The sequence below is a fragment of the Dipodomys merriami genome, unplaced genomic scaffold, assembly GCF_024711535.1.
Source record: "Dipodomys merriami isolate MVZ:Mamm:240054 unplaced genomic scaffold, mDipMer1.0.p SCAF_11, whole genome shotgun sequence".
NCBI classification, from domain to species: Eukaryota; Metazoa; Chordata; class Mammalia; order Rodentia; family Heteromyidae; genus Dipodomys; species Dipodomys merriami.
In genome coordinates this window covers 20365601-20387448 of record NW_027202382.1, presented here as the reverse complement: position 1 = coordinate 20387448, position 21848 = coordinate 20365601, and the positions used below count along the sequence as shown (strand labels likewise).

Sequence of the window (21848 nt, the reverse complement as noted above, 5' to 3'; positions counted from 1 at the left end):
CAAATATAATAATATGTGAATATACATATATTTATGCATGTATATAAATGTATAGAGATTTAAGTAAAAACCATCCTTCAAAATAATTCATAGGTTGTGTATAAAAGTTAAATGTAATTCCATTGTGCTTATTATAAGCAGTGGTTAGCCCAAGTGTCTGCTTTCACATAGACAATTAAATAGATCAAGATGCATGTTCCCAAACTCAGTCAAAAGATGCCCTAACACAGAACTACAGCTATTTTTGACAGACTTGCTACAGCTCACTTTTGACATAATGAAAGACTATCTAGGCAGTTTACAGGAAAAGATGTCCCGGCTTTTACTTTTCAGCTGTATTCTTTCCTATTTTAAACCTAATATTTAGGATGAAAAACAATCTTCTGCATAGCGTATCTTGTTGAGAATCCAAAAAAAAATAACATTGGCAAATTAACATCTTATTCTGAGATAATCTGGTAGCTTTCTTACCATTGAATTCCATATTGCCCAAAATTTCCCATGTTTTTGTCTTCACTATAGTAATCTTGGTTACATATAGAAATATACAGGAAGGAAGGTGTGGAAAAATTTAGCCAGGAAGATGCTGGAGAACCTGCTTGCTGGCCTATAGTTGAAGTAACTCAAAGTAATCCACCACAAAAGAAATCACACATTAGGTTGGAGGCATGGCTCAAGTGGTAAAGCACCAGATGTAAATAAGCAAGCTGAGCAAACAAAAAGCCCTAAGTTCAAGCCCCTATGATTACAATTATTTTAAGAATCCATACATTATAAAAGCTACCAATACTTCACTGAAGAAAAATAGCTAGTAGAAACAGTCAATTCTAACATTATCTTCGTATATTTGGATTTCAAGGCAAAAAACATAAACTAACATCAATAAAGCACCTGACATATTGAATTTCTGAGTAAGAATATGATTGTAAAATGGAATTTAATTCAAATGCTGTAGTAGCTTCCATCATTAATATAGTCACACCACCAGCAAAAAGAAAACAAATATAACATGAAAATTTTCTGTACCCCATAGATGCAGTTTATAAACCTTCTTACTTCATGGCTTCCTATTTAGGAAACATTTTGCTAACCTTTTGATTCTTTACCTGACATCTATACTATTAAAATTTGTACCAACCATAAGATTAACAAATTTAATGAAGTCATCCAAGTTCGCAGCATAAATTTGTGAAAATGATTACAAGTTATGTGTAAAGTTTTTAAAAAATGCACATACCTCAACAAATATAAAACACGGGATGATGGAATAACTTCGTTGTGTGTTGTTTCCTACAGCCATTTCTCAGAGCATGTAGCAAGACCACACCATCTAAAACTGTCCAGGCTGAAATAGAAATAGTTTGCATGGTATAAGAGTCACATGTTGCGAAGTCCTTTAGATCCACACATAAAAATGTCACCATAGTTTTAAACAACACAAAACTATGGTACAATAAATCCAGACTAACAATAATTCCAATCAAAAGCAAACAATGCGCATCAGCTATAAATAGTCTTAGAGCCAAAATGACCAGGTCAATAGCTCCTGTGTGTATAACAGGCAGAATTCTAATTTCCTGGGGGCTGCTCAGCACCTTCTCCTAGTAGATTGCTCTCATGCCATAAAACACGGTTTCTCCTATCAAATATTTGTGATTGTCTCCATCCCGCGTGGAGCTCTCCCACCTGTGCCTGATTCCCCCTAGTTTGCAACCATATTTGCCTTCATCCTTGCTCCTCCCTCTGAAGTTGACTTTTACTACAGGCTTCTCATTTTCGACTTCTTTCCCTCCCCATGATTTGCCCTTGCTCCCTTGACTACTCAGCCATGAGCAATTTTGAGTTAATACATCACTGATCTGTCTCTATATGCCCTCTGTCCAGAGTCTGTGACCCAATCACAAAACATTAAAGCAGTTACACATCCTCTTAAACTTATAAGAAGGGAGTAGCTAGACAATCGCAGCTTATTGTTAAATGGTTTATTAGAACATCCCTGTTCTGCTTTAAAATGAAGATAATCTTGTATAAGTGATAGAATAGTTTTAATTCTGCTTAATAAAAATTAATGAAGTGAAGATTTTGGGGCTTTTAATGAAAATTGCCAGATTACAAAGAACTTTTTCTCAACACCTTTTACTCTCTATTGGAGCAATGACTCACTTGTTTCCTGTTTCTGCTCTGAACATTTACAATTTTTTTCACTTGTTCTGCACTTTAAAAAAAGATTATGAATTAATGTTAATGTCTAATTATTTTCTCTTTTTACCAAGTGTTTTTAAGCCTCTTCTGGAATGAAACTTTTCTTTCTTACATTTCTTTCTCTCTAAAAGATACCAACTTCTTGCTTGTCAGTAAAATCTCTCTCCAATCAGATTTAATATCATATGCTTATAAGCCCCTACCCATCACAATAATTATATAAGGTTTAGGCAACTTGTTTTTTCAACTAAAATGGATATTATATATTATATAATACCACAGCACATCTGCATTGTGTTTTAGGATTTAGGAAGAACTAATTTTTATATTAAGAAAGGAATCTATATGCATAAAATCTAATACATTGATTTGATTATTGACTTACATGCATCCATTTCATTTTGCCCATAGTCAAAGTTTCTTAGAATTCACTTGTCCATATTTATGATTCAGATGAGTACTTTGGTTAGCATGAATGAGATACAGTGTGATATGTATAAAACAAAAATTTTAATCTTATCCATGCGGTGGGGGGTATCAGAAAGAGAAAAAGCATTACACATCTAGTATCTTAAATGACTTTTTCATACAATTAATAACAAATAAAAATAGAATAAAAACATATGACAAGCTCTGGGGTGAAAACTGAGGTATAGGATATATAATTTCACCATTTCAAATGTTATTTGATTTCAAATGATATTTTAGGATGCTTACCAAGTTATGCAATTGTCATAGAGAATAACAGAATTCTCTTGCCTACTGATATTAAGTCTCACCCTCACCAACTTCACCACCATCCATGCCTGGGTAACCCTAAATGTACCTACGGATTTTAGAGATCTTTCTTACCTGGACATTTCAAATAAACAGAATCATACACTATGCAGCTTCTTGTGCCTCGGCTTTCAGTTTTAGCACAAGGCCTAAGAAATTCCTTCATGTTGTAGTACATGACTAATTTCCCCCTTATTATTGGCAAATAATACTCTGTTGAATGATTGTAACACCTTTACCAATCAGTGGAAATGTAGGTTATCCCCAATTTTTTTTTACTATATCTAATATTAGGTTATATATAAAGCATATGGATAATGATTCTATGAACCTCTCTGTATAAGTCTTTCTCATGGGTAGATATTGATGAGAATTTCTGGGTTACATGTTAAATTATGTTTAACTTTTAAGAGACCTGCCAAATGTTGCCCAAAGTAGTGATGCCCTTTCCCACTCCTAGCAGCACTGAATATTCCCATTTCTCTACATTCCCCAAAACATTTTTATTGTCTACCATATCATTTTATTATATCTATTATATCTGAAATGGTATATCATTGCTGTTTTGAATTTGCATTTTGCTAATAACATATAATGTTGAGCATCTTCCCCTAGGCTTATTAGTCATTAGTATATCTCCTTTTATAAAATAAATGTTTATATATTTTCATTTCTACGATTGGATTGGTCACTCAATATTTTCAAAGTATTCCCTGTATATTTTGATTCCAGGTGTTATTTATGTATTTTGTAATGATTTTCTTCCAGCCTTGCTTTCTTTTTAATTTTCCTAATGATGTATTTTATATGTGTGTTTTACTAGCATAATAAATTTTAATCAGAGACTTTTCTTGTTAAGCTTTGAATTCAAATACCATTGAATATATTTATTCTATTATAATGCTAATCTGTACTTTCAACAGCAATTTAAAAATGGAAAAGATATAAATCAGTGTCAATTTAAAATAAAATTGTTAGGCATTATTAGAAAAGACTAACAACTTAGAAAAATGGATATGGTAAATAATAAATTTGTAAAGTAATATTCACAGTCTCACTCATTAAGGTTAAGAAAATGAAAACAATGTTGCAATATTTTATACTTCTGAAATTAGAAAAAAGTAGACACCTGATAGCCTCAAATGCTAGCTAGCATGTCATACCTAGCAGATTTTCCTTCCCACATCTGGCCTTAGTGCCTTCTGGAGCAACCAGCTTTGAAAAATGATTAAGTAATGTTAAAGCATTTGTATGAAGGCTACTTTATAATTCTCAGATACTTTTAATATCTGCGTAATCTTGGTATTGACATCTGTTGATTGTATTCTCATTGAATTTGAACTCTTCCACATTCTTGATAGAAAGACTTGTGTTTCACTGAAACTTTGGTTTATTGTAAGGCTCAGAGTCTTATTAGGTCCCATATGTTTCATCATACCTCCTCTGACACTGCTACAGCGCCTGACAGGGAAATGACACCCTTACTCCCGTGTGAAGGGAAGCCCAGGCTCTCTATGTGGCCTCCAATGATGCTGCTGGGTTGGGGACATGCTTCTTGTTACTGCTGAGCGGAGGTGAAGTTTAGGCTCATGAGTAGACTTCCTCTGAAACTACCCTGGCAGAAAGGGAAAAAGATTCCTCTCCTGCTTCCCAGGTAACCTCCAAGGATGGATCCTATTGAAAGATGTTCTTGTTATTGCTGATACCACCCCAGACCCCATCTCTCAAGTTCCCGTCATTAGGATTACAAGCTTGAGCCACAGTGCCAGGCAGGAGAATCTTTCCTAACCAGGGGGTCACAAAGGGTAGTGGGAAGTAGTCTCTATAATGTTTTTCTTTTCATTCTTTAGTTTGTCTGCTATAGAATATTCTTTTCTGGTTAGTTTTGTTGGCTGTGGAGCTTGAACCTAGGGCCTAGGTGCTATCCCTGAGCTCTTTCACTCGAGGCTAGTGCTCTAACACTATGAGCCACAGTGTCAATTCTGGTTTTCTGAGGATTAATTGGAGAGAAGAGTCTTGCAGACATTCTTGCCCCATGAACTTTGGATCTCAGCCTCCTGAGTAACTAGGATTATAGGTGTGAGGCACCAACACCTGTCATTTAAATTTTTATGTCTACTCTTTTGGGACTCTCCATGTGGTGTGTGTTCCCTGGTGTCACTTTCTTTGAGAGCACAAAGCATGGCTTGGATTGTGTCAAAGGCATTTCTCACATGTGAGTTTTATAACGTTTAACATTAGTGAAATGTCCTGGATTTTCCTCATGCTTAGCTTGGTTTAAGAGGAAAAGGATATTGTGACTAAAATTAACAGTGGGCAAGCTAAAACTTAGTTCTCTTATGCTGTTGAATCCTAGTTGGAATTGCCAGAGGGTCAAAGGAAAAAACAGGAAAAATAAAGCGGCGAGGGAAAAAAAAAAAGAGTTGTGAGGGTTACATTTCATTTTATTTCTAGTACTTAGGGTGAACTACAATCCTCCAAATACCACCAGCTCATCCCTAACACATGTTAAGGAGGCATTAACTTCCTGGGTGGTAATGAATTTCCCTCCCAATGCTCCATCATTTCTAGTCAGTACATGATCTCCAACCAAGATCACAGTCTGTACTTAGCTTTCCAAAGCTGGAAAAATCTAGCTATGTATTTTTAAAGCCACAAAGGCATTACAGGATAGGAACAAATGAAATAAGATTGCAGGTGTATGTGAGATAGATTTCACCAATAGGTCACGTGAGATTTAGGAATGCATTACTTGAGCTTTTAAAAGAAAGGTTTTACTCTACTTAATTTTAGGCACGCATTTCAACATTTGTCAAGGATGATAATGCACAGACCCACACACAATAGGAGGATGACAATGATGCTCTCTTTTCCTCCAATCTCCCTCCTCCTGCTTCCCACAGTCCCGCCATGGGCCATGAATCTCAGTAAATATCCAGTATTCTGTAGCTAGCCATTAACTAAACTCAGACTAATGCAGAAAGGTAACAACAACAATAACAACAACAGATCCATAAAACTCACAACTGGGGAAACCCCGAATTGGGTCAGACCTTAGCAAAACAACCAGATTTAAGGGTCTTGGGTAGTTGTTGTGGCCCCCACATTATCCTTTCCAGAATGATACAGAATTCTCTGCTGTTGCTGGTAAAGCCCACACAACCTGTTTGGCTCAGTAGTCAGTGAGACTACTAGGTAGGGTTGCAGCCCTGTAGCAAGCAATGCCTGCTTAGTGTTCTGTGTTACAGCCCAGGACAGACATCTCTTTCCAGTGTTGTAGTCTGCTAACCAGACTGCTATGGCCTCCTCTGGTTTGTGTCTCTGGAGTTTATGAATGATGCACATGATGATAGAGGATGAGTGTGAATAACTTTATCCAAAAGAGGAGTATTTAGCTTGAAGGCTACTGCAGCCCCCTTCACTGCCCCACTTGCCACCTATCCTGTCTTCTTCAGGTGGCTTTCTCTCTATCTGTCTGTCTTTGTCTCTCTCTCTGAGACTAGGTGATCCTAAACCCTGAAGTGTACTCTTATTGGTAGCCCTATTCGAATTAGGTGCTTTGCAAGGTAACACTTCATTAGTTGGATCAGGTTTAGCCTGCAAACCTTTCCCCACCCCACCCCCCAACCAGGGGGTCATAGGAAGGCTATAGGAAAGATGTTCTGAAACAATGTCTCTCTCTGGTCTAGTTTTGGCCTGCTAAACCATGATGCTCTCTGGGGCCCTGTGTCCTAACTAATTTACTCTTATCCTGAGATAATTCCAAGTCTCTTTAGGTTAGTAAGACCTATATTTATCTTTATTCCTATTACTTATGTCTGATGAATCTTCTCCTACTACTTCAGTTTCTCTTCAACTTTGGAATCTTGCCTGGATTCCAATGAGTGAGCAGGACTTAGATTCTCTATTTACCTGAATCTTTTTTTTTTTTTTTGTAGCAGTGGGGTTTGAACTGAGGACTTTGAATTGAATTTACCAATCCTGTAGCCCCTTACCACACAGTATTACTATATCTCTTAGACATGGTCAAATTGAGGCAGGGAACAGACAGATCAGCTGAAGCCACAATATGCAAGCAAGCAAAAAGCAAAATAGAAAGCTACAGGCAAACTGATTGAGATCATTGATCACCAAGACTGCAACAAAACTGACCAAAGATTGTCTTTAAAGTCCTTTTCTTTTTTTTCTTTAATTGGGAAAATATCATATAGAGGGGTTACAATTACATGGGCAAGATAATGAGTACATTTCTTATCAAGCATTGTTGCCTCCTCCTTTGTTTTCCCTTCCCATCCCTTCCCATCTCTGCCCCCCACCCCCACCCCCCACCCCATCCACCCCCGCCAAGTTGTAAACTTTGTTTTTCCACATAACAATTTGTACATCTCATTGTTGCAATGGGTTCACCTGTATCCCTATTTAAACGATTTGTGTTTTCCCTTTCCCTCCACAAATTATACCAACATCAAATACAGTGAAAGCAGGGGGTTTCTAATGGCTCCTCTAAGTATACTCTCTCCATTTCCATTTGCTCTGCCTGTGGGATAGTCTGTGTTCATTTTACTTTTTGTAATAAATTTTCATTTCAGAACTAGTCCATGTCTGATTTCTCTTCTACATGAGACAAAACCTCTGCGTTCCCTTTTGCAACAGTCTCTACCCCATGCCCATCCCCTGCTTTCTACATTCTAGTTCCTCCTTTCCTTCAATACACCAACTCTTTCTCAGCTCCAAGTTCCCCCACACTCTGCCTAGAACATCTGCTCTGCCTCTGTATTTGCTTTGGAAACAACTCCCCACTCTTCTTCAGGTCTGAAACTTACTGCCATTTTCAGGAGGAAAAGTTTCATTCTCCTCCTAGACTGCTAAGGTCTGTAATAGACATTTACCAGATTTCATAATTTATTGTGCATCTGTATTGTCAGTCTTTGCTCCCTGAGGGAAGAACCATGCTTATCTTATTCAGCATTACTGCCTAACTTTAGCACCTATGTAGTACCTGACACATAGTAGGTCAGTTTCTTAGCTCTTGAGTCAAACCTCTCCACATCTTACATTAACTTAACAATATGGTCCTAGTCTAAGTCATAGTTTAATTATTTCTACCTTTTCCAAATAAATTTTACTCTAACCTGGGCACAAAGAATATGAAAAATAAAACATCTGGTAGTCCTAGAAACCAAGATCTAAATCTTCTAAAACACGTTTTCAAAGGTAAAATTGAGCCAAGTACTAGTGGCTCATGCCTATGATCCTAGCTACTCAGGAGGCCGAGATCTGAGGATTGTGGTTCAAAGCCAGCCCAGACAGAAAAGGCATGGAGATTGTTATCTCCAAATGAACTCTTAAAAACCAGAAGTGGAGCTGTCTCTCAAAGTCATAGAGCTCTAGCCTTGAGCACCAAAAAAAAAAAAAAAAAGTTCAGGGACACCTAGGCCCTGAGTTCAAGCCCCATTACCAGTTAACAACAACAACAACAACAAAAAGGTGAAATTAGAACTGAGAACATAGCTTAAGAGGCAGAGCACTTGCTTAACCTATACAAGGCTCAGGGTTCAATTCCCAGAAAGCTGAAAAAGATTTTTTTTAAAAAAGGTAAGTTTGAAAAGACAAGACAAATTATTTCATTAAATTCTTAAAAACATTTTTGAAAGCCCACCTAAAAGTAATCTTTCTCTGTTAAAAACACGTTTAGTCTTTACAACAACAGTAAGCACAAAGAGATTACCAACCATGAATTTCAGCAGTCACTCTGAAGCAGCTGTGCAGCAAGAAAACAGCATGAATGCGACTGACAAGAAAGGCCACCAGAGATTCTAAGGAAGATGTCACGACTCAGATGGAAGGGCATTGCCACTACTTTGTTATAGTATTGCTATTGTTTACATATAATGACCCATTAGGAAAAATAACTGCGGGGGGGAAAGTGCACAAAGACATTTTCCTAATTATAAAGTGGTGAGTGAATGCTTTCTTCAATAAAACTAAAGGCTAGATGAAAATGAAGTTTCAATGCTCTATTAAACTGAAACCTTAAGACACTGGAGCTAGAACCAGAAGCACACAGAGACATGAGGACATACACCAATAACATACCCACATACATCCCAGAAGGCCTGAGACACTGAAGTCACAGGGAAATGTGGTCATCTTTCAGTCTGGGGAGATTTTAGGGATAGAATATGTGCTCCTTGCTCTCAACTGGAAAGTAATGAATGTGATACTTCAGCATGGCTAATACTTGTGTTCTTTTGTATCTTCCTCTGGTTCGATGTAAAAAGGTCATTGCAGGTATCAATAACAAAATTTACAATGACGTCAGGCACCAGTGGCTAATGCCTGTAATCCTAGCTACTAAGGAGGCTGAGATCTGAGAATCATGGCCAGCTGGGGCAAGAAAGTCTGTGAGACTCTTATCTTCAATTAACTACCAGAAAACCAGAAGTGGTGTTGTGGATCAAGTGGTAGAGCACTAGCCTTGAGCTGAAGAGCTCAGGGATAGCAGCCAGGCCCAGAGTTCAAGCCCCACAACCGACAAAAAAAAAAATTACAATGAAACCCTTATCATGTCATTATGGTGAGTATTATAATGCTGATGATATATGATGGTCTAAGTATTGTTTTGTTGGGTCTTTCACACTCTTTAAGTGAGAAATGTCCACTGACAAGCTTTAGCATTAACATGCAACAGGCCAGTCTATTCTAAGATAGAACATTGTCCTTATTACACAAAGGATCTGGTATTCCTGTTTGCATTACCTTGTGGACTAGACTGTTTTGAAGACAGGCTTTGAGAAGGTTCCATTATAATCACTCACTCAACAAGCCAGCAAGACCTTGCTAAGTACCTAGGTGCCCGATGTGTGGTTAGCCATTAAATGACACACATATGAATCAAACAGGTATCAACAGCAGACAAGTCACAACCCAGAATGAGACAGTGCTGTAGGAGTGCAGAATCCTTCAGAATCTTCAAACAACAAAAACAATGCGGGCAATGAGACTTCGTAGGGAAAAAGCATTTTCCTGGATAATAGTCAAACTAGACCTGTAAGTGTATATAAGTTTTGAGAAAAAAAGGATTTGTAGACCCGAGGGATGGGCGAGGCAAAGCAGGCAACAGAAAAGCCTATACTCTACCTATGATTTGGAATTACGTTAGACAAATTTGGCCATCCCAGAAGAGGGACAGAGAAGGAAAAAAAAACAAAAACAACATTATGTTTAGCTGGAATGGGATAGGGCTGAAATGTTGACTACCAAGCTAAGTATTTTAGATGTTCATCAATAACTTTGGTTCAAAGAATGCAAGATGAGTGGCAATGTGTAACCACCAGGGTTAGAGAGATTTATCAGGGGCCATAAGCATTTAAATGAAAAAAAATAGTTAAAACCACAAGAGCTGCCGCTGGTCCAAGTTGTGTATTTTTGTTTTGGTTTGGTTTGATTCTAGGCTTCTGTGAAGTGGCCTTGAACGAGCATTTGTTGTGTTGTCAAGGTTAGAGGGGCCAAAGTGACCTTGTCATCCTTTCTTTCCATTGCCCTTTTGTCTGGTCTTACTCTCTACTGCCATCCTGGTTTCTAGTGATTGAAAAGACAGAGATCATGAATTAGTCAAAAAGAAAAGGAACCTAAGATCCAATCCCCTGTGAGAAATGGTTGGAGGAGAGAGGAAATGGCCTCAATAGACTAGTGTTCTAAAGAAGTTACGCAGGGAATCCTTTCACACCTGGTGCTTCCAGGATATTAGATAGCCCTCTGTGTTCTTGCCTGCAGGATTGTATGTCACAAGCTGTTGTGAGCAGTGGGGAGGCTGTGATACTGTTGTTCTGTCAAGCAAGGCTGCATTTTCCAATTTAAAGCTAAGCTGCCCAGGAGTCAGGCTGTTTGTTTTTTCACAAGAGGAGACAGAAAGAAAAAGTGTGTGTGTGTGTGTGTGTGAGAGAGAGAGAGAGAGAGAGAGAGAGAGAGAGAGAGAGAGAGAGAGAGAGAGAGAGAGAGAGAGAGAGAGAGAGAGAGAATGAATATGAATGAGCACAATGCAATGAGTAAGCTGAGGTACCAAATCTCCCTACATGTTTGCCCTCAGGAACAGAGTGGTGTTGTTTATTCTTTGATGCTCTGGTACCTCCGAAACCATGGCCAGGAAGTCCCTGTATCCTCATCAACAGGGTAATTAACTAGCTGTGTCAAACCTTGTTGGGATCGTGCAGAAGACACAGAAGTGAAATGAAAGGAATTCCTTCACCCTGGGAGAGTACAGAAAAGACTGCAGAGAATCCCAGGCTAAGTCACCATTTGCAGCACTGTGACATGTTCAGGACAGCATTGCATGTGCTCTGTGACCAGCCGGCCTCAGGGGATTTTGAATGAGTATAATAATGATGTATTTGCTCATTAGTCTTCTGGGCAAATACTTACTGAAAATTTACAATTTCATGCCAGGCTTTACACATGGATTCAGTTTTATATGTTACATTTCACTCTAATATTTATCAAGTTTTACACCATAGAGAGTGATATTCATCATTTTTTTAAATATTGCAACCTTCACCTAGCACTCCTGATCTTTCTTATCCTATACCTACCTCATCTTTGATCTATTCTAGTTATCTTTTGGCATATAATAGCATTTATGTATTAGGTATATTTACAGTTTTCCCCCAACTGCCATTTTGTTCAGTTGTGGCACAACTAAGTGTCTCCTGCAAAGATGGCATTAAACCATTACAAGGATACAGGATGTACTTTCAAGGCCTGTAATGGAGTATTTACATTAGTCTGGGGACCAGAAAAGTGTTCTCTGAAGGAAGGAGAGGCATGTGGCTGAAATATACAGAGAAGAGGGAATAGGAACACACAAGGAGGCTGCCGTACGCAGAGTCCACATGATACCCAGCCAAGGAGGCCACCATAAAAATGAAATCAAAAGAATTCTATAAAAATAGTCACTTATTTTAATGATGAAATATGCCAGGACCTGGTGTGCTTTTACAGGTGGCAAAGTGGCTTCATGAGAATGGGATGAGAATGATCATGGTGACATGTCTACTTCAGGTTTCTTGTGATCATCCACACAAGAGGAGATGGTTTAGTTTGACCATAAGGCAATGGTAAATGAACTTAGAAAACAATCAGAAGATCAAATAGTTAATACGTAGAAATGGATCCAAGGGGGAATGGTGGGCATGTCACAATGTGTGGCTTTATCTGATCTCTAAATCTAAAACATACATCTATTTTGTTCTGTCTGTAGTATGATGAACAACTGATGGACAGCTTCCTGCTTACTCTCCCAATAAATCACCTGTAGTCTCTCATCTGTCTTCTTCATAAATCCCAATCATTTCTTCTCATCCTTCATCTGATCCAGAATCATAGAATAGAACAGACAAGAAAATCACCACCTAATCTTCCCTCCCCTCCCTGCCCCCCATCTCTCAAAATACCAGGCTTAAGAAAAACATCACCACCACATTGTAAATTCATTCCCCAAAAGTTAAGGTCCCTGAATATATACCAATACCCTTTCCTATTTTCTGCTGGTGTTTCCAACTCCTATCTATTTTTCAAGGCACAGTTCAACTTCTGTCTCTTCAGAGACAGCCACCTAAGATGTCTGTATTTGACTCAGTCATTCCTAACAATTGTGCTTTGATACACCAATGAGACATGCACCCTTGCTATCTGAGCCATGGATTTGTGGATTTCATGCAACATTGTCTTATTGACAGAATGGTCAAAGGCAAGTTTTACATCTTTCCACTCTGTGACTTGCCTGGTGTACTTTCATGTTGTCTTTTCCATAGGCTCCGAAGTTCTGATTTTCTATCATACATGTATTATCCTTCCATCCTAATTACAAACTACAAGAATGATCTGACATGAGTTCTTGGTGTCCTCTACTATATCCTAAACAGAGCTTTAAATATTAGCTATAGGAACAACACATCTGAGTATTTATGCCAATTCCACAGAGATCTGTGGAAGAGGTGACCAAAGCTTTGCCTTCTGCTCCAGCTCTGCAACAAAGACCAACTGAGCATCGAGGAGGCAGTCAGTAAACGTTAGCTCTACTGAATTATCATATCTGCAAAAGTTCCTTTTGATTCATATGTAGTTAATCATGAATATTCATACTACGAGGAAAATGTGTGAAGTCAAACAACTAGGACTCCAGTTTGGGACTGATAGTTTCCTAGTCCTTAAGCTAAAATTAACCCCCCCCCCCCCCGCCAAAAGCTAAAATTTTTTTAATATCACATCCTCTTTCCCTTTGAATATTTAATGGAAATGCTTATAAAGGTGTCAAAAGGGGAGCCAATAGGGATGAAGGGAATGGCGAATTTTATGTAGCGTACCTCACATATATAAATGTGTAAATTATCCCCTCCAAAGGGTGGGAGCTAAAGACTGATGAGCCTGCTGCTATCTATTAAAAAACTTTGGGATGAAGCCAATACCTGTTCCAGTATTCCATCATGTTCTCCTTTGTCTCTGCACTTTGCTAGCTTGTAACCTCTGAGGAAACCTGGCAGGTTTCAGCCGAATGTCACTAGAAGGCCACCAGAATGGCAAGGCTCCTCCCCTGGGCCAATGTCAACCTGATCACACGAGTCAGTAGTGCACACACTTTGCACTTAGATAACAAAGTATTTGTTTGATGGATTTGAACACTAATTGTAGAGTCTGCTAAGTATGAATCTAATCACAGCTAGAATCAAGTAAGTACATCAGATTAAGTCCATATGACTTACTGGGTTTCTATCTATCCCCTTGTAGTATAAGAGGTCAATTACAGGTAAGTGTAGCACTCAGCTTAGACCTGGTGTTCCATAAATGTTTGTTGAATGAATGCTCCTTGGACTCAGCCTCTGTAGCTCAGTTTTCCACATTTGTCCTTGAATAGCAAGACTTCATCAATTAGGATGAAGCTACTACATAATTCTGCTTCTTAAGAAGGTAACATTAGTAGAGAATGTTAATGATACTTATTAAACATGCTCCTTATTCAAGCAATAAAATGATTATTAGTTACTTAGCTTTGGCTAATTCCCCGGACACCTAATTTATTCACATTCATTTTCAGAAAAGCTTCAGATTAGAATATGAGTTTATTTCACAATTTTCTCCCAGAGAACCCATAAGGCAGTCAAGAAGGTAGCAGTATGCAGGATACATATCAGCCAACAGGGTTTTGTGGGGAAAAATTAATTCCTGTGACTGGAAGAGAAATCTGGAAAATAAGATAAAGAGAGCAATGAACCAATCAGCAGGAAAAAACTTTAAAAGCACTTGTGGGTTCTTCCAGATTCCTCACACCACCAGGAAAAAACCCCATCTGGGAGCCAGGAAAATACAAACAGTGTGTGGAGCTCAAAGAAGGGCCAATGTGGTAAAGTGGTAGGCAGATCGCTGGTGATTTCAAAAGCTCCAGAAAATAAACAGTCAAAAGCAATAGTAATTTGGTATTGATATTCCTCCAGCTGTGTTCTTTCCGTTGAGGAGCATTTTTACTATTCGGGGTCTTTTATTGTTCCACATGAATTTTTGGATTGCCTCTTCTATTTCCTTGAAGAATGAGGTTGGAATTTTGATAGGTATCGCATTGAATTTATAGATAGCCTTGGGAAGTATTGCCATTTTCACGATGTTAATCTTTCCAATTCAGAAGCATGGGAATTTTTGCCATTTTCTAAGTTCTGTTTTGATTTCCTTTTTCAAGTTTTTAAAGTTTTCATCATAGAGGTCCTTCACTTCTTTGGTTAAGTTAATTCCTATTTTATTTTTTGTGGGGCTATTACAAATGGAGTTGCTTTCCTAATTTCAGCCACACTTTTCTCATTGTTGACATACAGAAAAGCCATTGATTTTGGGGGGTTAATAAAAAAAAAGCAATAGTAAGGCTAACAGTTAGATGGCCCCAAACTCAGTAATGAACTGTGGCCCATCCCTTCTAGTTTAGCACATCATGGTAGGAAAAGCCTGAAGCTCTAAAGAGAAGGAAGAGACGATTGCATAAATGAACACATGTGCTCCTGACACAAAATTGAAAAGTTCGTCATTAAGAAGAGAAAGCTAGTCCTAAAGGTGTTTGTTATGCCCCTGGGAAAGCTAGACACTTTGGTGACTGTGTGATGGATGAACCCAAACGGTTTCTAATTGAATCCTTAACAGGAGGCCTTCAGTGCCACACAGTCTTACATTCACTTTATGTGAGGGCCAAAGCAAAGCAGGAGATGTGTTTGCCAGTTAAAGAATGGAAACATGCTGTGAAGCTGTGTTTGAGTCGCAGACATACCTGACTGAAGGCAGAAATTGTTTTCTAGATACCCAGGGCCTTATCATTTAGCATGGAATAAAGCACTCCAGTGCTTTGAGAAAGATGCTCTTTATCCCATTTTACAATGGTGGTGCTGAGGCTGAGAGAGGTTAGATAACTCATCTCAGATGGTTACAAGGTAAGGAAGTGTTCACACTACGACATAAATTAGGCCCGCTGGGCTCACAGGCTTTCTTCTCTAGAATTCTAGCTCCTTATCCTATGCAACACTGATTCAGGATAGCCAGGCTATCAGCATTTTGGGACAAGAAAATATTGAAAGATATATCCTATGCACTTACTATGAAATAAGTTCTTAAAATAATGGTGACTCAGGGTAAGAAGGGCTCTTATGCATCATCTCATGCAAACTTTCGATCTATACTTAAACTTTCAGAAAAAGATTTTTACAACTGTAGAAAAGCAACTATTTTCAAAGAAAAATATAATCCTAGTATCTAGGAATACCCCCCCCCTTCAGGGACACTCTTTTCTCTTTATTTTACTAGATCGCTTACATAGTTTCAAAACTTCTGTGAACCAGGCAGAGCTGTGCTCTCCAGGGTTTCCTTAGTAAGTCCTCACAACAGTACCTCAAGGCAGGCACTATTATCAATAAATCCATTTAACAGATAAGGAAGTTGAGGTGTATAGTAGTTGAATGTTTTGTTCAAGATCAGACAAAACCTGTAGTGTATGCTGGGGATCTGTGGTACACATTTGTTATCCTAGATATGTGGGAGCCTAAAATCAGGAGAACCACATTTTTCAGGCCAGCCCTGTTCCACAAGACCCCATATCAACAGAAGAAACTGGGCTATAGTGGGAAGCAGAAAACAGGAGAATCACAGTCCAGATATATGCCTGAGCAGAGAGTAAGACTCTATCTAAGAAATGACCAGGCAAAAAAGGACTGGAGACGTGGCTCAGTTGTAGAGTACCACCAAAAGAGAAAGAGAAAGAGAGAAAAGTTATAATGTAAAGATATATGCCTAGTTTATTCATGCAGTTTGTGACATACAAGGAGGTGCACAGCATACTAAAAGACAAGAAATCTGATGAATTCCTATTATTCTCTGGTTTGATATCAGTGGACAACAGTGTTCATAGTCAAGACTGTAGACAGATCTCTAATTACCAATCTTTTCTTTGGCTAAATGCATGTCCATCCAAGCTTATCTCATCCTCTCTAATCTCCTAGAGCCAGAAAAACTTGGTCTAACTGAGTCAATAGGTAACCACCATGTATTGAGCCTATATTTGAACCCACAGCAAACAAAACCATTCATTCCTCTTACTTTCTTCTGCAGTCAGTTCTGAGGACTGGAAATCGCACTTAGATTCAGGTGGCCATGCAATTCATTTAGAAACCTCCCATTTGTATCTTTTATAGGTCAAGGGCAAAATTCCATGCTGATGAAGTGACATTACAAAAAGCAAAGAGGTTTAATGCTATTCATTGAAGCACAAGTGATCTTGAAGGAAATTGAAAGATACTCTTTTGCTAGAACAGCTTTAACAGCTGATGGAATGTAATGTTTTTTATCTAGTCAACCATTTAGCCACTGACAACCTGTCATACCAAAGTGGTTAGAATACTTTTTAAATATTTCAATAACATTTTAAATGCATAAAAGAGATTAAAGTGACCAAGGAAGTTAAGAACTTAAAAATTCAATTTGCATTTACTTGAAATTCTTTCCAGTCTTATGATTTTTGTATAAATATTTATGGAATCCTGGTGGATAATTAGATTATAAGCCTTTATCCAGAAATTTGCCTCATTTTCTGCTCTTCATCAAACCTTTGCTTTTTGCTGATCTCTAGTCCATCTTAAACAGCTAATCATTTTAATAGCTGTGAAGTCCACGATTTAAATTCCTATGCTTGTCATGCATACTACATCATGGAATTTGTAATCCTTACTTTAGAGTCACACCTCCTGACAAAATGGATTTCCCAGGTGAAAGCCTCCATTTCAAAGAACACTTTCATTTCAAAGCAAGGACAGTGAGAGACTCAAGTGGGCACAACACCATCAGCCAGGCAGGCTTTGCTTAGGTGTCCCCACAATAACTTTTAGAACCAGAGATACTGTCCAATTTTACGGTGTCAAATGTGAAGGAGTAGAAAGGTCAAGTAACATGCATCATTTAGCAACTAAGCAGAAGTAGTTCTCAAATTGGCTCCTCTGAGAAAGCCACTCTCTAATTAGAGGAAGGCCAACCAGCAAGTACCAACAGGGAAACAAGTTTCCTCTTTGTCCTTCCCCTTTTCTACCAGGTGCAAGCTCTCCCTAGGTTATGCGCTTCGGAACCTTAAATGATCACCAAGGTCCTTCACTTATATTTAGCATCCTCAGCCCAGATTTTTAACCCCTTAAAATAACTTTAAGTAAACACTACCACCAAATGTTTCCTACTCCATTTTTTTGATGCCATTATATCACAATAACCAAAATGATTTCTTTTGGTGGAAGAATCTTAAAATATAATTGTTTCTTTTCTTTTTCTTTTTCTTTTTTTTTTTTTTGAGGGTCTGGTGGTGGGGCCTGAACTCTGGGCCTGGGCGCTGTCCCTCAGCTCTTCAGCTCAAGGCTAGCACTCTACCCTTTGAGCCACAGCACCACTTCTGACTTTTTTTTTCTGTGGTGCTGAGGAATCGAACCCAGTGCCTCATGCATGCAAGGCAAGCGCTCTACCACTGAGCCACCTTCCCAGCCCTGGCTGTATCATTTTATATTTATATAGACAAGTTTTTACTTTTTCACATAACACCTTCCCAGCCCTTAAAATATAATTATAAGGGTCTTGATCTAAAAGTCTTGGGCCCTGGGGTGGGAAAAAAGATACAAAAGTTAAATGATCAATGTACAGCTTGGAACATGGAAGCTGCTCATGTCTACTGGCTTAGTTCCTGCCAACGCTCTCTCTTCCCATGGTTGTATTTCTCATGGTGTCCCTTGTGTGTTGCGTGTGAAAACAACCACTTTATCATCCTTGCTTCACTGGGATTTGTTTTGTTCTTTTGTAGAGCAGCTCTGCTCAGCTCCACTTCCCACCTGACTCTATTTAGTCTTTCTCTTTTGTTTCCCAAGCCATCATTTCTTCATACAAGTCTTAACATGTATAATGTAACATAGGCACTGAGTTTCAAAAGTTACATAGAACTACCAGGCTTATAACTCCAATAGCTATCTCCCATTTTATTCTTGTTCAGCTCCATGCCCCACAATTGAGACACAATCATGTTGAATGTTTTAATTGCATCTTCTGAAGTTTAGAAACTAGAGTCATTCCTTAAATGGAAAATAATACAATTAGTATCATTATGCAGAAGAAAAAATCACTTTGACCCAACTCATAGAGTAGGATGTACAAAAGGAACTATATATAGTGCTACAGCCCAAACTACAAGTTAATATGATATAAACTTATGGCGAGTGCCTAGATGTAAATCTCTGGAATAACAGAAACCAGATATAGTATGATGTACTCTAAGAATTGTTCAGGGGATAAAAATTTTTTGAACTTTGATAGAATTCTTAAATATCAACATGAATCTCATTAGTGATTTTTTTTTAAATTTCTGTTTGGCCACATAAGCTTGATTTTTTTTTCCATGCTAAAATTCCAACTTCAGAAATTGTTGCAAGATCAGTTAAGAGAATAAGATTCTCCCCCACCCTCCTATTGAAAACAGAACTGGATATCCTTAAGTTTTACATTATCAATTAATTATATATGTTAGATGAGGAAACAGTCTTTTCTTCTAGAGTCTTATTACAGCACTTTTTTGCAGGGAGGGGGGGGTCTAGTCGTGGGGCCTGAACTCTGGGCCTGGGTGCTGTCCCTCAGCTCTTCAGCTCAAGGCTAGCACTCTACCACTTGAGCCACAGTGCCACTTCTGGCTTTTTTTCCTGTTTATGTGGTGCTGAGGACTTGAACCCAGGGCCTCATGCATGCAAGGCAAGTGCTCTACCACTGAGCTACCTTCCCAGTCCTCCAGCACTTTTTGACTCTTAAAATTGATAGTATTCATAAACATTTTTGTTAAATGGCAACTCCTTTGTTTTTTATTAATAAGTTTTTTATTGTGAAAATACCATACAGAGGGGTTATAATTACATGAGCAAGGAAATGAGTACATTTCTTATCAAGCATTGTTGCCTCCTCCTTTGTTTTCCCTTACCATCCCTTCCCTCCCATCTCCTCCCTCTCCCTCTGCCATGGCAACTCCTTTGTACAACTACTTAAAAATAAGAAGAAGAGATTGAAAGTGTATGACAAAGATGTACACTACATTTAGCATAACTTGTAACATAAAAGGTATTAGAAGAGTATATTCCGTTCTGTGCCTCCATACACTCAGCTGAAAAGCCAATCTTCCAAACTGTTAGTGCCTGGAACTCATACATTCAGATTTGTATTTCAATCTATTTGGCACAGCTCCCAGCCAAGAGGTAGCTACAAAATCGCTTTACCTAGAACTAATCATTGTCTGAAAGGCAGGATGGAAGTGATGGAATGAATTAAAGCTCCTAAAAATAGCCTTCAATCAATATTTGATGTGTGAAAATAAGAATGTCCCAGCTCCCCCACCTCTTAGATGAGAAAACGCTGATGTATACAATGTATTTCACAGACTTTCCTGTTGGGTTAGGTACCCCTCACCCTCAGTAGCAGCTTTCGAGATTGTATCCTTTGATGGTGGCTATCTTTCTTCCCAGCCTCATTTTTCCTTTTGACCACTGATATTTTCTATTCATTCCAAAGAAATTACTGATATTATAAATTAAGCTAGGGGCTAGGGGTTCATGCCTGAAATCCTAGCTACTGAGGAGACTGAGATCTGAGGATCATGGTTTGAAGCCAGCCAAGGCAGGAAAGACTGAAACTTTATCTCCAATTAGCCACCCAAAATCCCAAAGTCGATCTGCAGCTCAAGTGGTAAGCTAGTCTTGAGCACAAAAGCTCAGGGACAGCACCCAGGCCTTGACTTTAAGCTCTAGGCCTGATACAAAAGGGAAAAAAAGAAGGGTAAATTACATTAGCTAATTTCAAATGGGTCATTAAAATAGCTCATTATAATTGTTCTTTAGCTCTTCACATGGTATGCATGACAACCTCTCAGTTGCATTCCTTAACTCCAGCCTTTGTTGTACTCCTCAACCAATGCTCAGTTCTGCTGCCAAATGGTTTACACGTAAAAAGTATGATCCTGTCAATACCGGGCTCACCAGTACATACAAAATAACGTTAAAACATCTTTATGTGACATATCCATCTTTTATTATCTTCACCTTGTCTACTGCTTGCTATTCAAAATCACTAATAGTTATCCTCCAATACTTGGTGATGACCCACCATAGTTTTTAAACTCCAGATCTTTCATCTGGGTATAAAACTCCCTCTTTCCTTATCTGCCCATTGACATCCTATTCATTCATTAGAATTTCCCTTGAGTCTTCCCTTTCTGTGCTTCCCAAACATTGCAAAACAGAACTAATCATTGTGTCTTTGGTTGTCCTTCTGGTCTTTGTATATTACTGTTCTACTGTGCATATCACATCCCGTTATAGTTGTTACATATTGTTCTGTGACTATTTCTGATACTACAAGGCAAATTGCCTCACCCACAGCAAACTCTGAATCCCTGGAAAAATGCCAGCAGTAGTGTATAGTCTACAACTTTGTGGCACTTTGTATGCTTATTAGCTAACCATAATATGTTTTAATTCCCAGACTGCCCGCTAAATCACATATTCCATGAGGACAAGGTCGGTGTCTGGTTTTTTACTGCTGAAACTTCAGCATCACATCTCATGTCTACCATACAAAGAATTCAATAAACAGTTGTTGACAACTTGGATAACCCCTTATATTTTATTAGTCACCTTATTCCAGTTTTATGGTACTGGCCATGAGTAACATCACTAAATGTTCTTTCAGTTGAATATGTGTTTCTCTATCCAGAAGACATGGGAAATAAACAGATCAAGTATTTGGGATAAGAAAAGTTACCTTATTGTTACATAATTTTGTTCCTTTCTATTTGCTCATTATTGTTTTTGGACTATTACATAAAGATGCTCAATAGTGATTTGTACCAAAATAGCAGGAGTGGCAGGCAGGTTGCTGTTGTCATGCTAACTAGAATGTGTTTATGGTAGGTGCTGTCAGCTTTATATTAACAAAGATTCTGAGGCCATCTTTGATCCCAGCAGAGAGCACATGTTGATGAATTAGGGCTCATTTATGAACTCAGCAAGAAGGAACAACCGCATTAATGCTTTATAGCTAAGAACCCTTCCTCCAGAAGGAGGAAGTGGCAACAGTAATTCAGCCACACACAAAGCTTCACTGTATGTGTTGAAGCCCTGGTCCAGAATGCCAAAGAACCGGCAATCGCCTTATAAATTAGTAGGCTATTCTCTGCTTTTCAGTTTGATTGCAGACTGTTTTAAAGCAATAAGGACTTGTCTTTTATTTCTGCAATAGTAATATCTCCCTTTGCTTAAATAACACTAGAATGCAAACACTAGAAA

The 21848-nt window shown here is 38.4% G+C and overlaps 1 protein-coding gene across 2 annotated transcripts in view; it reads right to left on the bottom strand.

Annotated features, from left to right (window-relative positions):
- The window catches only part of Plppr1 (phospholipid phosphatase related 1), a 247761-nt gene that overhangs the window by 115460 nt on the left and 110453 nt on the right, over nucleotides 1–21848 (bottom strand). For both annotated transcript variants that reach the window (XM_070005822.1, XM_070005830.1), the window contains exon 2: nucleotides 1238–1345. In XM_070005822.1, the coding sequence (XP_069861923.1) occupies nucleotides 1238–1300 (63 nt within the window). In that variant the 5' untranslated portion in view covers nucleotides 1301–1345. The remainder of the gene's footprint in view (nucleotides 1–1237; nucleotides 1346–21848) is intronic.